This window comes from Cygnus atratus, chromosome 8 (assembly GCF_013377495.2).
Source record: "Cygnus atratus isolate AKBS03 ecotype Queensland, Australia chromosome 8, CAtr_DNAZoo_HiC_assembly, whole genome shotgun sequence".
Lineage (NCBI taxonomy): Eukaryota > Metazoa > Chordata > Aves > Anseriformes > Anatidae > Cygnus > Cygnus atratus.
The window spans coordinates 3450068-3468317 of record NC_066369.1 but is presented as its reverse complement, the minus strand read 5'-3'; the positions used below and the strand labels follow the sequence as shown (position 1 = coordinate 3468317).

The 18250-nt window shown below is 38.6% G+C and overlaps 2 protein-coding genes across 5 annotated transcripts in view; one reads left to right on the top strand and one right to left on the bottom strand.

The window, feature by feature from the left end:
• SLC30A7 (solute carrier family 30 member 7) overlaps nucleotides 1-7978 on the bottom strand; it is a 29951-nt gene extending 21973 nt beyond the window's left edge. The window contains exons 1-3 of the mRNA XM_035537236.2: nucleotides 7751-7978; nucleotides 7548-7649; nucleotides 1439-1552 (exon numbers count right to left, since the gene is read on the bottom strand). Coding sequence (XP_035393129.1) covers nucleotides 1439-1552; nucleotides 7548-7649; nucleotides 7751-7830 — 296 coding nt within the window. The 5' untranslated portion in view covers nucleotides 7831-7978. The remainder of the gene's footprint in view (nucleotides 1-1438; nucleotides 1553-7547; nucleotides 7650-7750) is intronic.
• Nucleotides 7727-15691, top strand: EXTL2 (exostosin like glycosyltransferase 2). 4 transcript variants are annotated; one of them, XR_004777246.2, is made up of 6 exons: nucleotides 7814-8105; nucleotides 9504-9576; nucleotides 10763-11190; nucleotides 11721-11821; nucleotides 12606-12676; nucleotides 13300-13378. XR_004777246.2 is itself a non-coding variant. In XM_035537238.2 (5 exons), exons 2-5 carry the CDS (start codon nucleotides 9572-9574, stop codon nucleotides 13789-13791), a joined length of 996 nt encoding a protein of 331 aa, XP_035393131.1. In that variant the 5' UTR covers nucleotides 7727-7779; nucleotides 9504-9571; the 3' UTR covers nucleotides 13792-15691. The 4 variants fall into 4 exon arrangements, 3 of the variants coding, with proteins under 3 accessions (XP_035393131.1, XP_035393130.2, XP_035393132.1); XM_035537238.2 differs by lacking the exons at nucleotides 7814-8105; nucleotides 11721-11821 and adding an exon at nucleotides 7727-7779 and having other exon boundaries at nucleotides 13300-15691; XM_035537237.2 differs by lacking the exon at nucleotides 11721-11821 and having other exon boundaries at nucleotides 13300-15691.
• Nucleotides 15692-18250: the final 2559 nt, after the last annotated feature.

Sequence of the window (18250 nt, the reverse complement as noted above, 5' to 3'; positions counted from 1 at the left end):
ACAGTAATAAAACAATGAAGTGATAAGTGGAGCAAGTGAAAGCAAAGCAGGTACAGAAAATTGAGCAAGCAAGACAGTATCTCACAACAGCCCCAGTCCTTAACCCACCAGTCTAACTTAAGTATTCTACTTATGTCCACAGACCCAACTGCAAAATCAGCAAGAGCTTGCCTCTGCAGCCATTACCTGACCTGGATGAAAGAAAGCTTTCGATACTTCCCATTTAAGATAATCTGTACTGGAAGTTATGACATAAATGTATATCTGGAAACCACAAAATATGATTACAACTCACATGTTTATTTAAGAATGTTGATATAAAGTTTTGTTTAATATCAAATTAGTCATACGTTAATTTGTTTCCCCTTTAACAGGGGGATTTTTAGTAAAGGTCTTAAGTAAAAAAATAATTATTTCAGCTACTAAATTTCTCCAGTGAAGAAAGAGCCAGGTTAGATTAACATATAATTCCAGTGTAGGAAACACCAGACTTAATATATGGTGGCTGTACTCTAATAAATTGAACATAAGCTGTTTAAATACAGTGCAGTAATTAAGACAGAACCTGCCTTCATTGCAGCTAGTTCATGGCAAAATCAATTCTTCCTAAGCCGATTTCTAGGTATACCAGAATTTCCACCTTAATTAAACAGTGTTTTGAGTCCCAAACCACACGATCCATGCTTAGGCAAGACAGCTGAAGCTAAATGCTGACATTCAGGTCAGTAATACTATGGTGAATGCAGCAACCTGTGTTACAGCTCATTTGCTGTTAATTAATTAGCATCACTAGTGAATAATATTGTATTACCAGTACTGTTTTACAGGGCACAGTGGAACCAAGTTCTCTTGAAACAGAACCACTGCAGCAACTATATCCATGAAGGGCAGTATGGGCTGACATTCCTCAGCCTAGAGGTCAGTACAGCTGTGTTAATGGCAGCTGTTAACGGCAGCCACAGCCATGACAGACACCTGCTGAATACTGCTGGTTCTGCAAGGCATAGTTTATAATCTCAGATGCAACATCACTGAGACTTGTTCCTTTCAGTGATAACTGTCTGTTCTGAAGAAGGCGTGCAGCACCACCAGTCCAAGATTTCCCTGTAATGCAGGCAAACCCATGCTGCAGTTGGTCTTGATACACTGGTGCTGTACACGTGACAAAGCATGGAAGCTTTTTGCTGCCTAACCTGTTTGCACTAGTATTATTGCAGAGCTCTTAGAAGTTAAATGTGCTCGCCAAAAGCAACACCTTTACATTTTTTCCTGTTTTAGGGATACGTTCATATTAAAGGTTTAAATAACTCACCCTAAAAAGCACACTTTCAATGTAACTTTTCCTTGTTCTGCAAAAAGAGATTTTGTGTATACAGTGAAAAATTACCACCAAGCTATTTACTGAAATACATTAGAGTAACAGCTTGAAGTCTCTTACCCATATGAGAAAGCATCATTTGACCTCCACTTTGAAATAACGGAAGCTGCTAATCCAGCCAATAGAGCAGTGCAGTCAAAAAACATATGAAAAGAATCTGATATTAAACCTAAACTGGAAAAGAACAGAAAAAACAAGTTATGTTGGGTATGAGAAAAAAAGAGAACATTCAATCTTGTAACTAGCAAAGTACTATGTCAGCCTCAGGCACGGTTCTGCTAGCACAAGGCAGAAACCCCCACTAGACGGCCATTGAAAGTATGCTGACAGAACTGCTTTTGTCAGCCTAGTAAAGGTGCTTTGGAAGACTGCTTAGAGAAAAAACCTCCTATCATATATTTCGGGGTGAGGGGTGTGGGAGGGTGTTCTGCTGACACAAACCAAAGCCCCTGCAGTAGATACACCCACAAATAACAAATATTTTTAATTCTGTTTATCAATACCAAGTAATGATAGCATAGTGGACAAGCCAGGTTCATCCGTTTTCTCTGACAGAGTTCCCCCACAAGGCACACAGGATTACTGTAACATAAAAAACCTTTAAGTCTATCAAAGAATTGAAGTTCTACTTTTTACCACCTCAAATTAGAAAACAAAATCAATTTATATTACATGCTTCTAAAGATCTTGATCTATTTCACCCAGTTACAAAGCATTTTTCAACTCTTTCAGCAAATATTTATGATCTGTATGAAACTATTATGGACTTTTGGATCACCTACCGTATATATATAACACACAAGACTTATTTTCTTGATGCAATTAAAGTTCACTTTGTCACAGCTCTACTGGTTGTACTTCCTGACAAAAATATCATAACCAGAAAGATGCTGTTAATCAGAACTGTTGTCATGGATATACCCAAGGACTTCAGATATTCAGACCACAATAAAGATTTCAAAAGAAATCAAGGCAATGTCTCAGCAAAGCCTCAACCTAAACAACAGAAGTTTTGAATTGGAAGAAAACTTTCAAATAAATGCAGCTCATTAACGTTATTAGTGATACAAATCCTGACAGCTGCCAGAAAAATATGCCTTCAGCGTGTGGACAGTTCTCAGAATAGAAATTCACTTACGTACTGCGACCAAATCTCTCTCTATATATATATATTTAATATCAGGGACAAAACAGTCTGGTTTTCAAGTTACATTAAACACCTGGTATATCCTAGGAGAGATTAGTCTAATAGCTGATACAGAATATAGAAAAATTTACCAAGAATTATGATTAAACTAGCATTAAATAAGTGCCAATTTCAAAACGCTCCATAGGATGAAGAGTTTCTGAGAATGATTATTTCCATTCATTTTGCTCTTGTGACAAGTCTGTTGATTCTCCAGTTAGCTTTTCAGGGTAGCTATGACATTTAAATGCTTAATACCTTCTCTAGGCAACATATCAATGCTCAGAAATTAAGATTTTATCTTTTCAATTCTTTAGCTTTAATCCCCACCCACAGAAAAAGTTTGAGTCCATTTCTCTTTCAAGAAGGAAATCTAAAAAGAAAACACCACAGTGACTGATCTATTTTGACTAAAAGGTTCACTTCACCTCCCAAATTCAGCTGGTCAATGGGTAACAACAGGCAATTAGCTGCTAAGGATCATCCCTAGTATGGACCAGAACCACAATAAGGTGCTTCTGCTACAAGTCAAAAAGTCTTACAGAAGATATATCCATACTGACACGAAGAATAGATCACCAGCACAGCACATTGCTGAGATGTGCTATTTCAGCAAGTGTACAAAAGAAGGCAAGGTTCCTCAGTGACCATATAAACAAATTTGGCTACAAAAGTGCACACATACAAGCTGTATTTAAATACTGGCCCCATATAAGTTTATAAAAGCAGTATTTTACACAGTTAAAAAAAAATGGGTTTAAAGATATTGCTGTTGAGTATATATTACATGCAGTGTATATATAAGTTAACTAGAACTGTTCTGGTTAAGACTACCATTAACACCATTTACAAAAGCAATACTCCCAAACACATTTTCAAATGTGATACTTTGGAAGAGTTTTCACACACACAGATAATTTTAATGTCTACAGCAAAAAAAAAAAAAAAAAAAAAAAAGATTCAACCACGATAAACATTCGTAAAATTGAGTAATGTATGCCTGTGACAAAATAATTTAGGCCTGTAAAGACTGAGGTCTTCTATTTATAATTGTAGATCACAGTCTTGGAATTTTTGACAATAGTGAAGTCTACTTCAGCACAGCAGTTTTCCCCTCAGGCATCTTATTTCAGAGCTAATGCTTTATCAGATACAAAGTGCTAAGAATTTTTCTTTGATGTTCATTCACACTGCAGCAACTTGACACTTTCTACAATTAGGGCAGGCTGAAAAACAGTTTCAGTACACATTGTACAGATCATATTCTCTTTTACCTGAAATAAAAGAACTGCAACAAGTATTTCCCTTAAGTTCTTTTGACTACTACATACATAAATGGATGTAAACATAAAGTAGGTAACGCTATCAATTAGATTTGAGTTACTCCTACCTACTAAGCAACAGTAATCTTCATGGAAAGTTTGTTTTTTATTTTTTAAACTTTAAAGAATGACACTACCAAAGCATATTTTAAACTTATGAATGTAGTTGTACCTAGCAACCACAAACTAGTTATTGATGGTTCCCTCCAAGTATGAAATTAATTTACCGAGTTTGCTACAGGTGTCTGCTTCTTCATTTTGCAAAGTTTAAAGATAGCAATCACTTACTCTTTTTGCTTGTGATCACCATACCTCTTCCAGTTAGACTGGAATATATCTGCACTGAAACAAAAGCAAACAACTACCTGTTCCATCTGTGCTTTCAGGTAAATGCATTCAAGTTAATTTCAGTTCAAAAGTGATACAATGGTGTTAAAACAATGATGAGCCACAGCTTGTAAACCTTATCAGTCCTTATATCTTTCCCTTATCAGCTGCAACGTATTGACCAGAAAATAAACATTTTGTTTATTAACAAACATTTTGTTTATTTTGTTTATTATTTGTTTATTATTTAAGCTGAAGGAAGCAGAGGCTGAAAGACCACTTGTTAAATGGTTTAGTTTAATGGCCAATGCACAGTTAAAATTTTGTGTGACTAACTCGGAAGTTTAGCATGCTGTTTTACCCTACAAAGGTCAAAGCAACTTAATTCATAACTCAGTACTTGTATCACTTTGTATGTTGTATACAAACAGGATTTGAAACTGCAAACAACAGTTGTCAAACTGGACTAAATTACTGATCATAAACAGGTTCTGCAAGTAGCCCTCAGTTTGCAATGATTACAAAATGGCTTTTTTGTACAGTCTCTCAGAAAAGAGAAATGTCTAAGGACTAACTGCTACTGAAACAAAGAAAAAAACACATTAGCTCTATAGCCAGAAGCCATACAGCACGGGATCATGGCAATGTGCTCAAACCTGCAAGATGACCACAGGTGCAACACCAACATAGCTTAGCCACTTTCAAGACTGAAACATCTCAGAGTAAACAGAGGCAGGTGTATTCATCACCATGGGTCAGGAAAGACTGTGTCTGCAACACATTTCACTACATGGCATAGACACGCTCAGTATTCGAGGTACAGCAATAAGTGAGTCAGCTGCACAAAAGACAGGAAACTTGGTAAGAGTTATTTTAGTAATCTAGCAATCTGATTGCATCTGAGATTTCTTTTAACGACCTGTAACTTAAAGAGACAAAAAAAGGTGGGTGTGAAGTGATTACTAAGGTAAACAAGTGATCCAGTTAAGCAGTAGTAACACGGGGATGTATGCAAAACTTCCACTAGCAGCACAACACATCAACCAGAGTATAATCTAGCAGAAACCCTGTAGTCACACATTCCCCATCTAAGAGAGGACACTTCCACAGTTGATTTAGTAGCACAAATGCATGTGCAATAAATATTTTAAAACAGAAGAGCCCGAGTAGCAGACTTCAACTTTAAGCTCTCATCTAGGAAAATATGGCATCCGTTCTGTTGTCTGTCCTTCAAGAACATCAACATTCCAGACTATTTGTAAGAGGATCATATAACTTAGATCGTGGTTTTGTGATTTAAAGAAACAACTCAGCAACTCGGTAAACAAAACCTACGAAGAATATAAGAAATAATCAAAAAGAGAAATGAAGATTTTATTTTAGAACTTATCAACAATTTTGGGGGCTGAAATCACAGATTTTATTTCAAAATAAGAATAGCCCAGTCAAAGAACTCATGGCAACCTACTTACATTTGAATGGATAAAGGCGTATTTTTCAGAATCATGATCAAACAGAAAATCCATAGTCTATGGAAGCCAAGGGAAGACTCATCTGAACAATCATGGCAGTTTTTTTCAGTCTTACCATCTCTGTCTCATTGACATCGTTAAGGACACTAGTGAGAACAGAATTCAAGATCACCTTCACCATGCTTCTAACGCAGCATCAGGCACCCAAGACAGGTACACTGGAATAAAGAGCTGCTCCAAGATGATACCAAAAACCCCTTTCATAAATGTTCCGTTTCTACATGTTTCATGCTGACAGCCAAAGGAGCTGTGATCTTCAGATCTGAGAAGTGATTTTCCCTATATGGCTCCTTTTTTTTCACTTACATATTTGTTCTTTCAAGACATGAACCATCTGCTTTGATGGTAGGCATGCCTCATTATATTCGCTGCTATTCCTCTCTACCAAGGAGAGGCTTGGTAAAATTTTTTTTCAAGCCCCAAAACTAGGCTTAACGTAAAAATACCTGAAATTAGTGACTTGAAATATAAACATGAGGTCCAACTAATGAATATCCAGCAAATCCTAATTCTTAATCTCCAAACCAAATACGAATAAATGAGTTCTTGCAGTTCCAGTAACCTCAATTCTTCAGTATCAAATTTCTGGCAAGTTTCACTTCAGTTTCTTAGTTTAGTTATCTCAGATACAGAACCTTTTCTCTTAGATATTTCATTCCTCATCACACTAACAAAAATTTGTTATGCTTAAAACAAAACAAGTACATATGAACATACAGTTGTCTATGCCTGAACCATTTAGAAAAAGATATTCTCATCTCCTGAGTTATTCAGAAAAATACTATTACTCAGACTATGTATACAATAGCCCACACACAATTTGCAGAAGTGAACCACCAAAGTCAAACCTAAGTACATCTGAGACAGTCTGCAGAGCGCCAAGAGAGTCCGTGCTACAGACAGCACTGGGTTCTCACTAGCATTAGAGTAGCTGTTACTGTAAACAGTGTTAAGGATTTGATCATACAATTTGAGAGAATTAGAAAAATATGGTAAGTAGTAGAATGCAACTGTTTCCAAACAGACAGTGCTCCTTAGGACTCCTAATCAAGTGTCTGAGTAATCTGTGCCCATACTACAGCTTTTGATAAAGATCTCTTTGAATTCCATGCGCAAGGACAAATTGTTGGGCTTAAAACATTCCCATGGCAGTCGACTGATGTACGGACTTATAAATATCACCATAAAATAACATCTCTATTGAGAACAAAGCACGAGATGAAGATGCCACGTTATCTGTTCTCTACCTGTAACACCATACAGCAGTTACTTCACACATCCTGATTATGTTCTACTACAGATTTTTTCAGTACCAGTTTAATCAAGTCCCTGCCATCTTTTACACCTCTGTGGATTTATGTGCCACTTTTCTATACCTGGAGGTTTTAATTCTCGTTTCTCATTCAGAGCTGGGACAGTCGGTGCGGTGCCGGTTTCTGCCACCCAGCATTTACAAGCTCCCATTTCCAGACAAAGGATCGCCGTGGCAAGCGGCCAGGGGGAAGCGGTTAGAGCCCCCGGATCCCGGGGCTCACTGCGAGGCCAGGCTTCTCCTCCCAGCCAGGCGAGCAGCCGCCGGGCCGGCCGCCCCAGACAGGAACGCCGCCTCGGGAGCTGCCACATCTCGCTGGGGGGCCGGCGGGCTCGGCAGCCCCCGCGGCCCCGTCGGACAGAGCGGAGCAGAGCTGAGCTGAGCTGAGCCCGAGCCCGAGCCCAGGCCCGGCCCCGCCGGAGGGAGACGTGGCAGCCGCGGGAGGCGCCGCTTCCTGCGCGCACAGCCGCCCCCGCCGGCCGCCCGATACCTGTTGCTCCAGATGCCGTAGAGCAGCTCCACGAAGGCGAAGGAGAGGTTGAGGCAGAGGAAGAAAAAGAGGTTGCGGGAGGTCTTGTCGGCCAGGATGGACCTGCGCGGGGACACACAGCGGGTCACGGCCGGAGGCCTCGGCCGGGCGGCCCCGGCCTCGCCCACATCGGCCCCTCGGCGGGGCTCGGCCCCGGCCCTCACCTGAACCAGCCCGACGCCTTCCGCAGCAGGTTGAGCCGGGGCGGCTTGTACTCGTCGTCCTTGATGGAGAGGGGCAGCATGGTGCGGGGCGGCGGCGTGCCCGGCCGGCGGGGCACGGACGGGACGGGCAGGACCAGGGCAGGGGCAGGGCAGGGCAGGGGCAGGGCCGGGCAGCGCCGGCAGCGGGGCCGGGAGGGGGCCGGCAGGGGCCGGCAGCGCTCCGCAGCCCTCCCCAGCCCCACTTCCGGCCCGACCGCGCCTGCGCACCCCAGGCGCTGCCGGGGCTGGCGCCGGGCTGGGGCCGCGGCCCGGGCCGTGCAGCGGGGCCTGGCGGGACGGAGCGCGGGGCCGCGAGGTGCGGAGCGGTGCGGGGCCGCGAGGTGCGGGGGGGCTGGGGCCGGCCCGCGCGGGAGCGAAACCGTGCGTGAGGAGGCAGCCGGGCCGGCGGTGCGGAGCTCCCTGCCCTGGGGTTGGGGTCCTGCCGCCAGAAGGAGCGGGCCCCTCAGGAAGTCATTTTTATTTAGAAAAGAGGGTTGAAATATTGTACGTTGGCTTACGGTTCTTATTTCTGTCAGTCTTGGTTTGAAAAGATGTTCTCTACAGGTGGTGTATGTTTGTGGTCAGTATTACATTGCAATTTCATAACTTAATTGGCAAAAGTAATCAATGCTTTCTAACTGAAAAGTGCTATGATTTTAATTGTAAAGGTTTTGTATAAGACATTTAAGTAGCAGGTACGTAGTAGCATTCTTGCTTATCACTACAGCCTATTGTATGTAATTGAGTAAGCATAAGGATGTGATGAAACGCGGGTTTCATTACTGGAGTAAACAACACTGAAATTTCAACCTGAATTGTGCTTTAAATTTTTACTAATTAATCATCATAGTAGAATTGGTAAGTACTGTCACATCTAGGTTGCAACTGGGGGAAGAGAATTTGAGGCTCAGCTTTACAAAATCACATATGACCAAGCAGATATGACCAAGATATGCTGGAGCTAAGTAGTGCTGAGTAGCTACTGCTGCTCCTCCATCCTCTTTACAAATCAGGCATGACCTAAAATGAAGCAACCAAAACCAGTGATTAATTTCTGGAAACAGCTTTAATGACTTCTCTAGCATCACAAAATAAGTCAGTGATAAAACTGGAACTCAAACTTATACAGCTTTCTTAGGTTACTGTCCTGCATCTTGTGCATGCTTCCTTTTTGTGCTTACACTTATATTTGCTTTCCCTTCTCTACCTGACAGACCAGGTAGTTAAAAAACACCAGATGTTGTGCCTTAAACCTCCGATGCAATTGGTAAGCTTTGTAAAGGAAAGTTTGAAGGGGATGAGCCAGAAAAGATCTGTTACTGGGACTACTTGCTTGACTGTGGTAGCCAAATGATGCATTTTAGTGGTGATTGGTAAACTTTGTAATGGACCGTGAGGTTCTGGAGACCTGCTTGCATCTCTGTCTGACGCTAAGGACACAATGCAGAGATGTTGCAATGGTTAGGGAAAAGAAAAAAAAAAGTGCTGTGTTTTCTTTCTAACCAATTGGTTTAATATAATAATTTGTTCCTGGAGATTTCATTGAAAGGCAGAGATAATTACTCAGCTGAGCAATAGGAAAAGGGATTGGATAATTGCCAAGAATGTGCACGTGAATTGGCAATCAACAGGAATGTTAATTTACAGAAAGATGGTGGTAGCATGTGGGCTAACTGTTGATCTTCAGTTATAGACTCCTTTTAATCTCCATCAGATTCAAGGACACAAACGACTGTCCTTCTGTACAAACAACAGGGGAGGAAACAATCTTACCTGACAACAATGAGGTAAGTTGAGGGTTTTTCTAGACTATGCAATTTATATTTGTATCTTCAAGCACAATATATGAGCTTTAGGGGGGGGGAAAAGATCAAAACTTCTGTGAAAAAACCACAGTCAGTCTGTCAAAAATTTTAATCGATGAGACTGTCCTGGATCATTCAATTTAACCAGAGTTTCCAGCTGAAAGCCTTGAACATACTAACGGAGTAACACCTGATATTTGTAGTTGAATAACTACTTAGCAGTAAGCTTAGATTCTTTATCTTTTATCCAATGCATATCAATCTTGCTAGTAGAGAGAAGGAACAGATGTGGATCACGCATCATTTGAGGTCTGGATCACGCATCATTTGAGGTGCAGACCACGGAATGCAGTGATTGGTAGATCTCGCTGAGGTTACAATTCATAAAGGTCTGGAGAACTGGGAATACTGCTTAAGAGGTGAAAATCAAGGCTGCCTTTGTAGGAGCTGCTTTGTAAGAGCTCCCACTTAGCTCCCAAAGCAAGAGGATCCAGAAACCCCTGCCTTATATTAGGCTGACCCCTGCACCCCAACCCTGCGGTTAGCTAATACACAGCACCTAGCCTCTGATGCCTCCAGTTTCTGCTGGATTCTGGATTTCAGAACAGCTGCTTCTGATGTTCCCACATCCCTACGTTTCTTCATTTGGCATGATTCTTTTGCCCTACCTGTGTGATAGCTTCAGTTAGTACGATCAGAACCGTATTTTCCACAGTCTGTGTACTTGAGGAGGCACCTTCTCTCCCTTTTGTTTCACAACTAAGGCGAGGCTCCTGCAGTGCTGGAAGTACAAATTTGTTTTCTAATTTCAGCTGGATGAGTTTGGTATGTAAATGTTCACTCAAAAACACGGTACTGAGAAAATAAGAGATGGTAACAATATAGAGATAAAGAATTAATCTAAGTTAATTTTTGGAAAACGAGGAAATTCAGAGTTAACCCAAAAAAGCAGAGGTGAAAAGCATGTAAACATTAGAAACCAAGTACCAGAAGTATCTGCCTTGATAGCTGAAATTAATTGCCTCAGGTCCTAAAATCCTCCTTACATATTCACTCATTTATTTACTTAAACAAAAGTTTATTTAACGTTATGGGAGTTTTGTGCAAGCAAGGGAGGTAGCTGTACATGAGATTAATAACTTTTCCTTTCCTGTTACTTGTTTTAAAGGTGTTTTCACTTCTGTAAACTTCCAGGACGAGTTATGGGAATCCGCCTACTACGCTTCACTTCCGTGGTGATCATTGTCTTGCTTCTTGTGGCAGGTGCTTTAACAGCTTTGCTTCCCAATATCAAAGATGACAAAATGCCCAATTTGCGAAGGGAACCAAAAGCCCAGAGTCAGTCTACCTTGGATTCATTTACTCTTATTATGCAGACATACAATAGAACTGACTTACTTCTAAAGCTTTTAAATCATTATCAAGCCATCCCCCATTTACATAAAGTGATTGTTGTGTGGAACAACATTGGTGAGAAGATACCAGAGGAAATGTGGAATTCCTTGGGTCCTCATCCTGTCCCTGTTGTCTTTAAAGTTCAAGCTGTAAATCGTATGAGGAACAGACTCCAGAATTTCCCCGAGCTGGAAACAAAAGGTAATCAGCAGTTCATATTACTACTAATATTTTCATACTCAAAATCTGTATTCTGAAGAGAGATGGTTCGAGTTATACTATGTAATGAACCCGTGGAACTGTTGGGCCACTTCATGCAATGTAGGTAATACAGAAGGAACTTGTATTATAGTATTAGATGCCCATCACCACCAGAAGCAGCAGGCTAGAAGTTGTCAATTAAGAGTAAGAAAAAAAAAAGAAGGGATGTCAAATGCATTTCATAGGCCTTTGCAACTTTGTCTGTTCTCCATTTGCTTTGTCTAGCAAACATAGGTAGTTCACTGAAATTCATAGTGCACATATTTGTGGAGTCTCTGCATTAATTTGGTCTTAAGCTATCTGATAAAGACTTGATTTAATTCATGATTTTAAGACAAAGTTCTCAAGCATGTTCTACTCCTCAGAGAAACTCCCCTCCCTAACTGTCCAGCTTTCTATCTCAAGTCACACATACTTTTTAATAATATTTTCCCAAGTCTTTGACTATTCATCTAAATATTCTTCCTAAGCTCTTTCCAGGAGAAGCACAACAATAAGTCCTGTTTGTTTCAAGTGGAAAAAAAAACCCAAATGTTGCATTACAGACCTGATCTTACTCTGATTAGTAAAGGTAATTCTATTTACTGCCCCCTTCCTAACATGCCTTGCTACTCAAACCATGAATTATAGGCATACACTAGAAACTTCAGCTTCCCCAGCGGGTTTGTTTGTTTGTTTTACTGTAATACGATTGTGCTGACTGTAAAATTAGAAGCCTTAATGCATCTGGAGTTCTGATATAATTTTTCATTATTTTCTGATAATGAAATTTTCTGATAATGATATTTTCTGATAATTTTCTTTTCCATTTTCTGATAGCCTTTTGCCTAAAATTTAAGGCAAAGATTTTTCGATCATAGTTAATTGCATTGGCATTGTTCAATATGATTTATTAGGCTTGCTTACTCAAACTTGGAAATAGCGAGGAGATAGGTAAAATTTTATGCTTAAAATTCCTTATACCATTCTTCAGTATATGAGATTTAATTCTTTTTAGTTGTATTTTACACAAGGTTAGTAGAATTTGAAGTTGCATTGTGAAACACTCCCAAGTTTTCCAACAAAGATTTGTCCAGCTGTACTACAGATGATCAGAGGTTCCTGAATTTTGTTGTAGGATGGCAAATACTCTAAAATTTAGGTTTTCATCCATTTATTGCAGAGCTGCAGCCTTGCTTTAGCTTTGAAATCTAAGTATGTTTTCAGAATTTGCTTTCAAGGAGTTATGATACAGGTCTGCAATTTAGCTAAAAGATTATAGAAGTTTCACAGCTAACTTGTCAAATTCTGTACTGCATACTGTGCCCATGTATTTTAATCCTTTGCTAAGTTAAATTTTTTTTTCCTTCCTTCAGCTGTTTTAATGATGGATGATGATACACTAGTCAGTGCTCATGACCTTGCTTTTGCCTTTTCTGTTTGGCAGGTAATGTTTTACTCCTTGGCAGGCAGTATTTATGAGTTACAAGCGAGATTAATGGTTTTAATTAGACTAATACTATATCACAGTGTTCTACCATTGTTTTTCTAGCTGTAAAATTAGATTTTAAAAGGATTGAAACATTGAATAATAGAAATTGCCAAAATGTTCGTCAACATTAGTTATACCTGAAAGTTTGTAACTTTCAGATTTTTAACTCTTCTTGTACATGAACACAGAAGTTGCCAATTGCTGAATTTATTTAAATTGCTAGTAGGCTGCAAAACAAAAAATAAGAGGCTTTGGTTTTTCTGTATATCTAAGAGATTGGCTGTAAAATTTGATTTTTGTGCCAAGTATACAGCTGCAAATTGAGGACAGATATTTGTTAATGCTATACGATATGGAATGAGGCATATCGTGTTAAGTTTGCAAAACTGTATTTAAGTGCAGCATTTCTGTAGATCAAAGGAGCATATGCCAACAGCTGTGTTCTCTGTATTTACTGGCAGTAATCTTATGCTCCTCTCATTAAAAAAAAGTATAAGTTTTCATGAAAGATGTATAACATTTTTATTTCACAGCATCATCTTCATTTTAATCTTTTTAAATTTCTTTTTTACTTTCAGCAATTTCCAGAGCATATAGTGGGATTTGTACCTAGAAAGCACATTTCTACTCCTTCAGGTGTATACAGTTATGGCAGCTTTGAATTGCAGAACCCTGGATTTGGAAATGGAGATCAATATTCTATGGTTCTTATTGGTGCAGCATTTTTTCATAGTGGGTATTTAGAAGACTTTCAAAGACAGCCAGAAGCTGTTTATGCCTTAATAGATGAAACTCAAAATTGTGATGATATTGCCATGAATTTTCTGGTAGCAAGGCATACAGGGAAGCCTTCAGGAGTGTTTGTGAAGCCTGTTGATATAAGAAATTTAGAAAAAGACACTAACAGCGGCTACTCCGGAATGTGGCACCGAGCAGAGCATTTGTTACAGAGATCTTACTGTGTAAATAAACTGGTAAATATTTATGATGGCATGCCTTTAAAATATTCTAATATCATGATTTCTCAGTTTGGTTTTCCTAACTACGCCAATCACAAAAATAAAATGTAAGCCAATGAATTTAAGGGGTTAAACGTTAAATAATACTCAGTGAATTGTACTGAATGCAAGGAGAGAAGATGTAATTACTGCATCTTGGCCATCCTTAATTGTAGCCTCCAAATTTTTTCCATACAGCTTTTAGTTTTTATTTTTTTGTCCCCCTTTCTTACTAACCCCCCAAGGAAGGTTTTGAGAAAACTTTAAAAATAAATATCAATGTTCAGTTATAATAAAATTATCCTCTTTCCTTCACCTGAAAAGCATTTACAATTAGGCCATTTCTCCAGAAACTTGGAGACAAAAATGCACCCCTACCCTTAGTGTTCATGATTTTTTATTATTATTATTTTTAATATACGTATCTAGTCAAATGAGGTTTAGGAATATTTTTGATAGTTACATGTTTAGATGCTTCCTTCCCCTCTCCTCCTCCTCCAAACAGTTCCCAGTGAAACTATACAAGGGCTGCAGCAAACGGCTGGCCAGGCTTCAAGGCTCCTGTACAAAATCCTTTTGAATGTTGTATATAAGCTGTTATTCTGTATTCCGAGATGTTTCTGAAGCTGCTATGAAAGCAAACCAGAAGAAGAGTACCCCACCTTAATCTGAGATAGTCCTAAAACCATTGCCTACAATAACTGCTCCTTCTGAGATAATGGAAAAATGATCTCTTTGATATGGCTTTTTTTCCTATTAATAATTTGCCTAGAGTTGCTGAAACACTACAGGCAGTTGAAAGGTAAAACCTAGCAGTAGGAAATGTACAAAAACATGAATACATAAAATATGAAAATTACATATGCAGGGAAGCAAAAGAAAACAATTAGATTGTCTTATTAATACTCTCTTGAGTACTTAGTTTTGTTTTGTTATATTGCATGCGCATTGTTACAAAAATGTTCCCAAGAAAATTCTCATTTTTTAAAATAAAAAAAAGTCTTATTTACAGTTCCTGATGAGAGTAAGCTGTTCTACATTTATTCCAGAGTGTACATTTTGTAATATTACAGGTCTGCTTTTTTTTTTTTTTTAACTACTCTTTCAAGTGAATGTTTACTTTTTGGTTCCTTTCATCTCTGTTTTTGGTAGCTCTAGCAACCGAATTAAAATGTACAATGAGTGGGTAAAACGTTATAAAAAAGTGTTCTAAAGTACAGTGATGTGGCAGGGATGGACTATTACTGGTCTCTGAATTATGTGGCTTCAGGCAAGAAACAGCTATTATTAATAGCTTTTGTTACATTGGGACTCTAGTTTTGGAAATATTATGTTAACATAGGACAAACCTGTTTTCAGTTAGCTGCTCAGCTGAACAAAACCAATGTTTGAAAAATGTAACAAGTTCTTTACAGCTGATTCTGAATGTGGAGTCTGGGTTTCTTTGGGAGGAGCGGAGGACTCTTGTCTTGTTCTATCAGTGTTAAACGATTTGTTTTATGGTCAGTGAAGTCTTCCTAGTATTTTTGTAAGCTTTAAGGGGTGAAATCTTAACATGGCAATGTAAAGTCTGTTTAATTTTCTTGTAATAGTGAAAAGTAAACTTTAATTACTGTGCTGTAGTGGTAAGTAGTATCCAAATAGATCTATGACCTTTCCAGAAATGCAACTTTCATAGAGGTAATGTACTGCATTTCATTTACTTAATTGTTCATCTGTAATTTCTGTTCTGTGCAGTATTAACTGGAATTGTGAAGAGTCACAGATACTGTTTACCTTACCTTTAAAATGTAAAGTGAACTGTCAACTGAGCCAAATCTTAGTATTGGGTTCTTTGTTGGGGAGAAGGGGTTGGTTTAGAGCTTTTTTTTTTTTTTTTAGCTCTTTATCAGTGAAGGAATTAATCGAGCAAGCTTTTATTATACTTGTAAATTTAATTTGTACCATTGTCAAATAAAAAAATATAAACAGATTTGTTATGTATTTATTTTCACATTATTGACCAAGTTTTCATTGTTAGATGCCTAAAGTAAGCTCACAGTTTCAATACGAATGAGCAGTACCAATATCTTATTCTTTTAAAATACCCTAGGTATTTGTTGACGCATACATTCACTTAATTTAGGTAAAGCTCACATGAAGGGGTAAAAAAGACATAATAAAATCATAGCAGTAAGCAGTTAGTCTTAAACAGAAAAGCAAATTCAAAGATCGGACTTCAAGTTTAGCTATAATTCATTTTGCTTAGGAACCAAAGGGGTTTTGTTTGTTTTTAACTTGTTTGTTGGTAACTACAAATAATGTGTTTGTCCATTGACGGTTATAAAAGTGCCTTGAAAGTCTTTGCTCAAATATATTACTGAACATTTAATTTATATTTTAACAAAAGACTATGTATTTGATGAGCTCTTCTAGGAGATTACCTAGATGTCACTTGGAATTATCTTGGAGTCTGAACAGATTCATCACCATCTCTGAATTTTCTGTAGAAATTAGTGTTTATGCAATATAGTTTTTTTTTTAAATGGTGTCTTAAGATACATATTTAAGAAATACTTGTAAAAAATCATTTTTAATATAAGGAGAAGTTGGTTTCTTAAAATTACATTTTTTAAACAGGATATAGTCCTAAAATTATACAAGAGGACTACAAAAAAATTGCTGCTTTACCTACAGTTAAAAAAAAGGCCACAAGATGTCACTGTGACCTTGATATATGGTGTCAAACATTAAAAATAGTAATTGAAATAATTATAATAAGAAAAAAATGAGATGAAAACATTCTGAAAGCATTTTAAAAGGTGTAAGCCTACTATAAAAGCTATGAGAGAATGCTGGAACTGAAAAAAAAAAACAACAAAAAACCGTGGAGGTTATGTAGTATATTTTTACAGGAGGAAAAGACAGAATTTTCTATGCTTTCTATGGTTCTAGCTAACTGCCACTAATGAAAAACTTGAAAAACATTTGTTATCTCGCCAAAGGTATGTAAGTCTGCAAACAATTTTTGAGAGGGGGTCTTCAGTTTCCAAGCACATATGCATTCTAGATATACTAACCTAGCTAGATATGTTTACAAGGAACAGCCTTAAGCATAAACTATCTAGGGATTCTAGATACTGGGAATGTAGGTTGTTAAACAGCTCCATCTTTGCTTCTGTTGCCCAAGATACCTTAGTTAAAGCTAACTTGAGACTGCTCATGCATATTTCCCTTAATGTGGCATGCACTTAGAAATGTGTGTTGAATTGGCCTGTAATGAAAGTTTGAGTAAAAATAATGTATGGTTTTGGATATATTGCCCCATAGAGAATTTCTACTCCAAGACATTGCTTGTAAATAAAGAATTGAGTATTTGTTTTAATTACAGGTAAAAATACAAGAGAAAGCCGTATAGAACAACATAGATAAACACATTGATTTCCATGGAAAGCAAATACCCTCCAGCAACCTTTACTTAATGTGGTGTTACTGAAGGCTACGGTCTCAGTCTTGCAAGTATGTTGTACAGAATAGTACTTACTAGTAAGAAAGAAATTCCTTGCTTAAGCAAGGATAAAGCATAGGACCAGACTCAAAGAGAGTGATACTTAGGAATATTAGTTCTGGAGCTATTAAAAAGAAAAAAAAAAAAGGAAAAGAACAATGTAAGAATGCAGGTACAAAATAATTAGAACCAATACCAAAAATAAATAAGCAGCTACAGAAACAAATACTTGAAAAAGTGTTTTCACTTCAGCACTTTTAAAGTTTTTAAATATCATCCTGTGCTATGACACTAGATTAAAAACAGAAGAGTCCAAAGTGTTTTACACTCCTGTGTAGCCTCATCTGCAAGCACACTAGAATTAAGTATGTGAACTGGGAGTGATTCTAGGTTATGTTATGAAAAGATGGGGATAATAATGTGGACCTCAGAGCTGCATATTACATTATTACATCTTTCTAAGGTATTTCAACTTTTTTTTTTCTCTCCTCTGCGGAAGAATAGCATCATTTTTCTTCAACAGATTACCTCACTTTTATTACCTTTTTCTTGATTAGGTGTGAGAATGAGACGAGCAGTCTTCTCTATCTGGCACTTACAAGTTTTTTTGGAAGGGGTGGGTGGAAGAAAGGCATTTCCAATGCTTTTAATGCTTCTGTTTCTTTGTCAGGAGGTTAATTGCAGCCAACAGGCTAATTCAGCTTTTCTGAATCAACTGCCAGAAGTCAATCTTTCACTTTCTTTAAGCAGAAAGCCACGGGTGACTTCTTGTCCTGTTACCACAGCCCTAGCAGCGCACGTGAAACATTTCACCGCTGCTTAACCCCTCAGTTACTTCCCGGGGAGAGCCCTCAACTCATCCTAGCGCGTTGGGAGCTTCGTGCAGTGTCGAAGCCGCATGTCCCAGTCTCCTATCCCCGGGCGCCTTCCGTGACGCCTTAGTCCCCTCAGACCTGAGGGCGCGGCCGATGGCACGAGGCCGGGAGGCGGGAAGGCGGCGCCGCCGGGGCGAGACCCGCTCGGGGGGCGTGCTCGGGAGCGGCC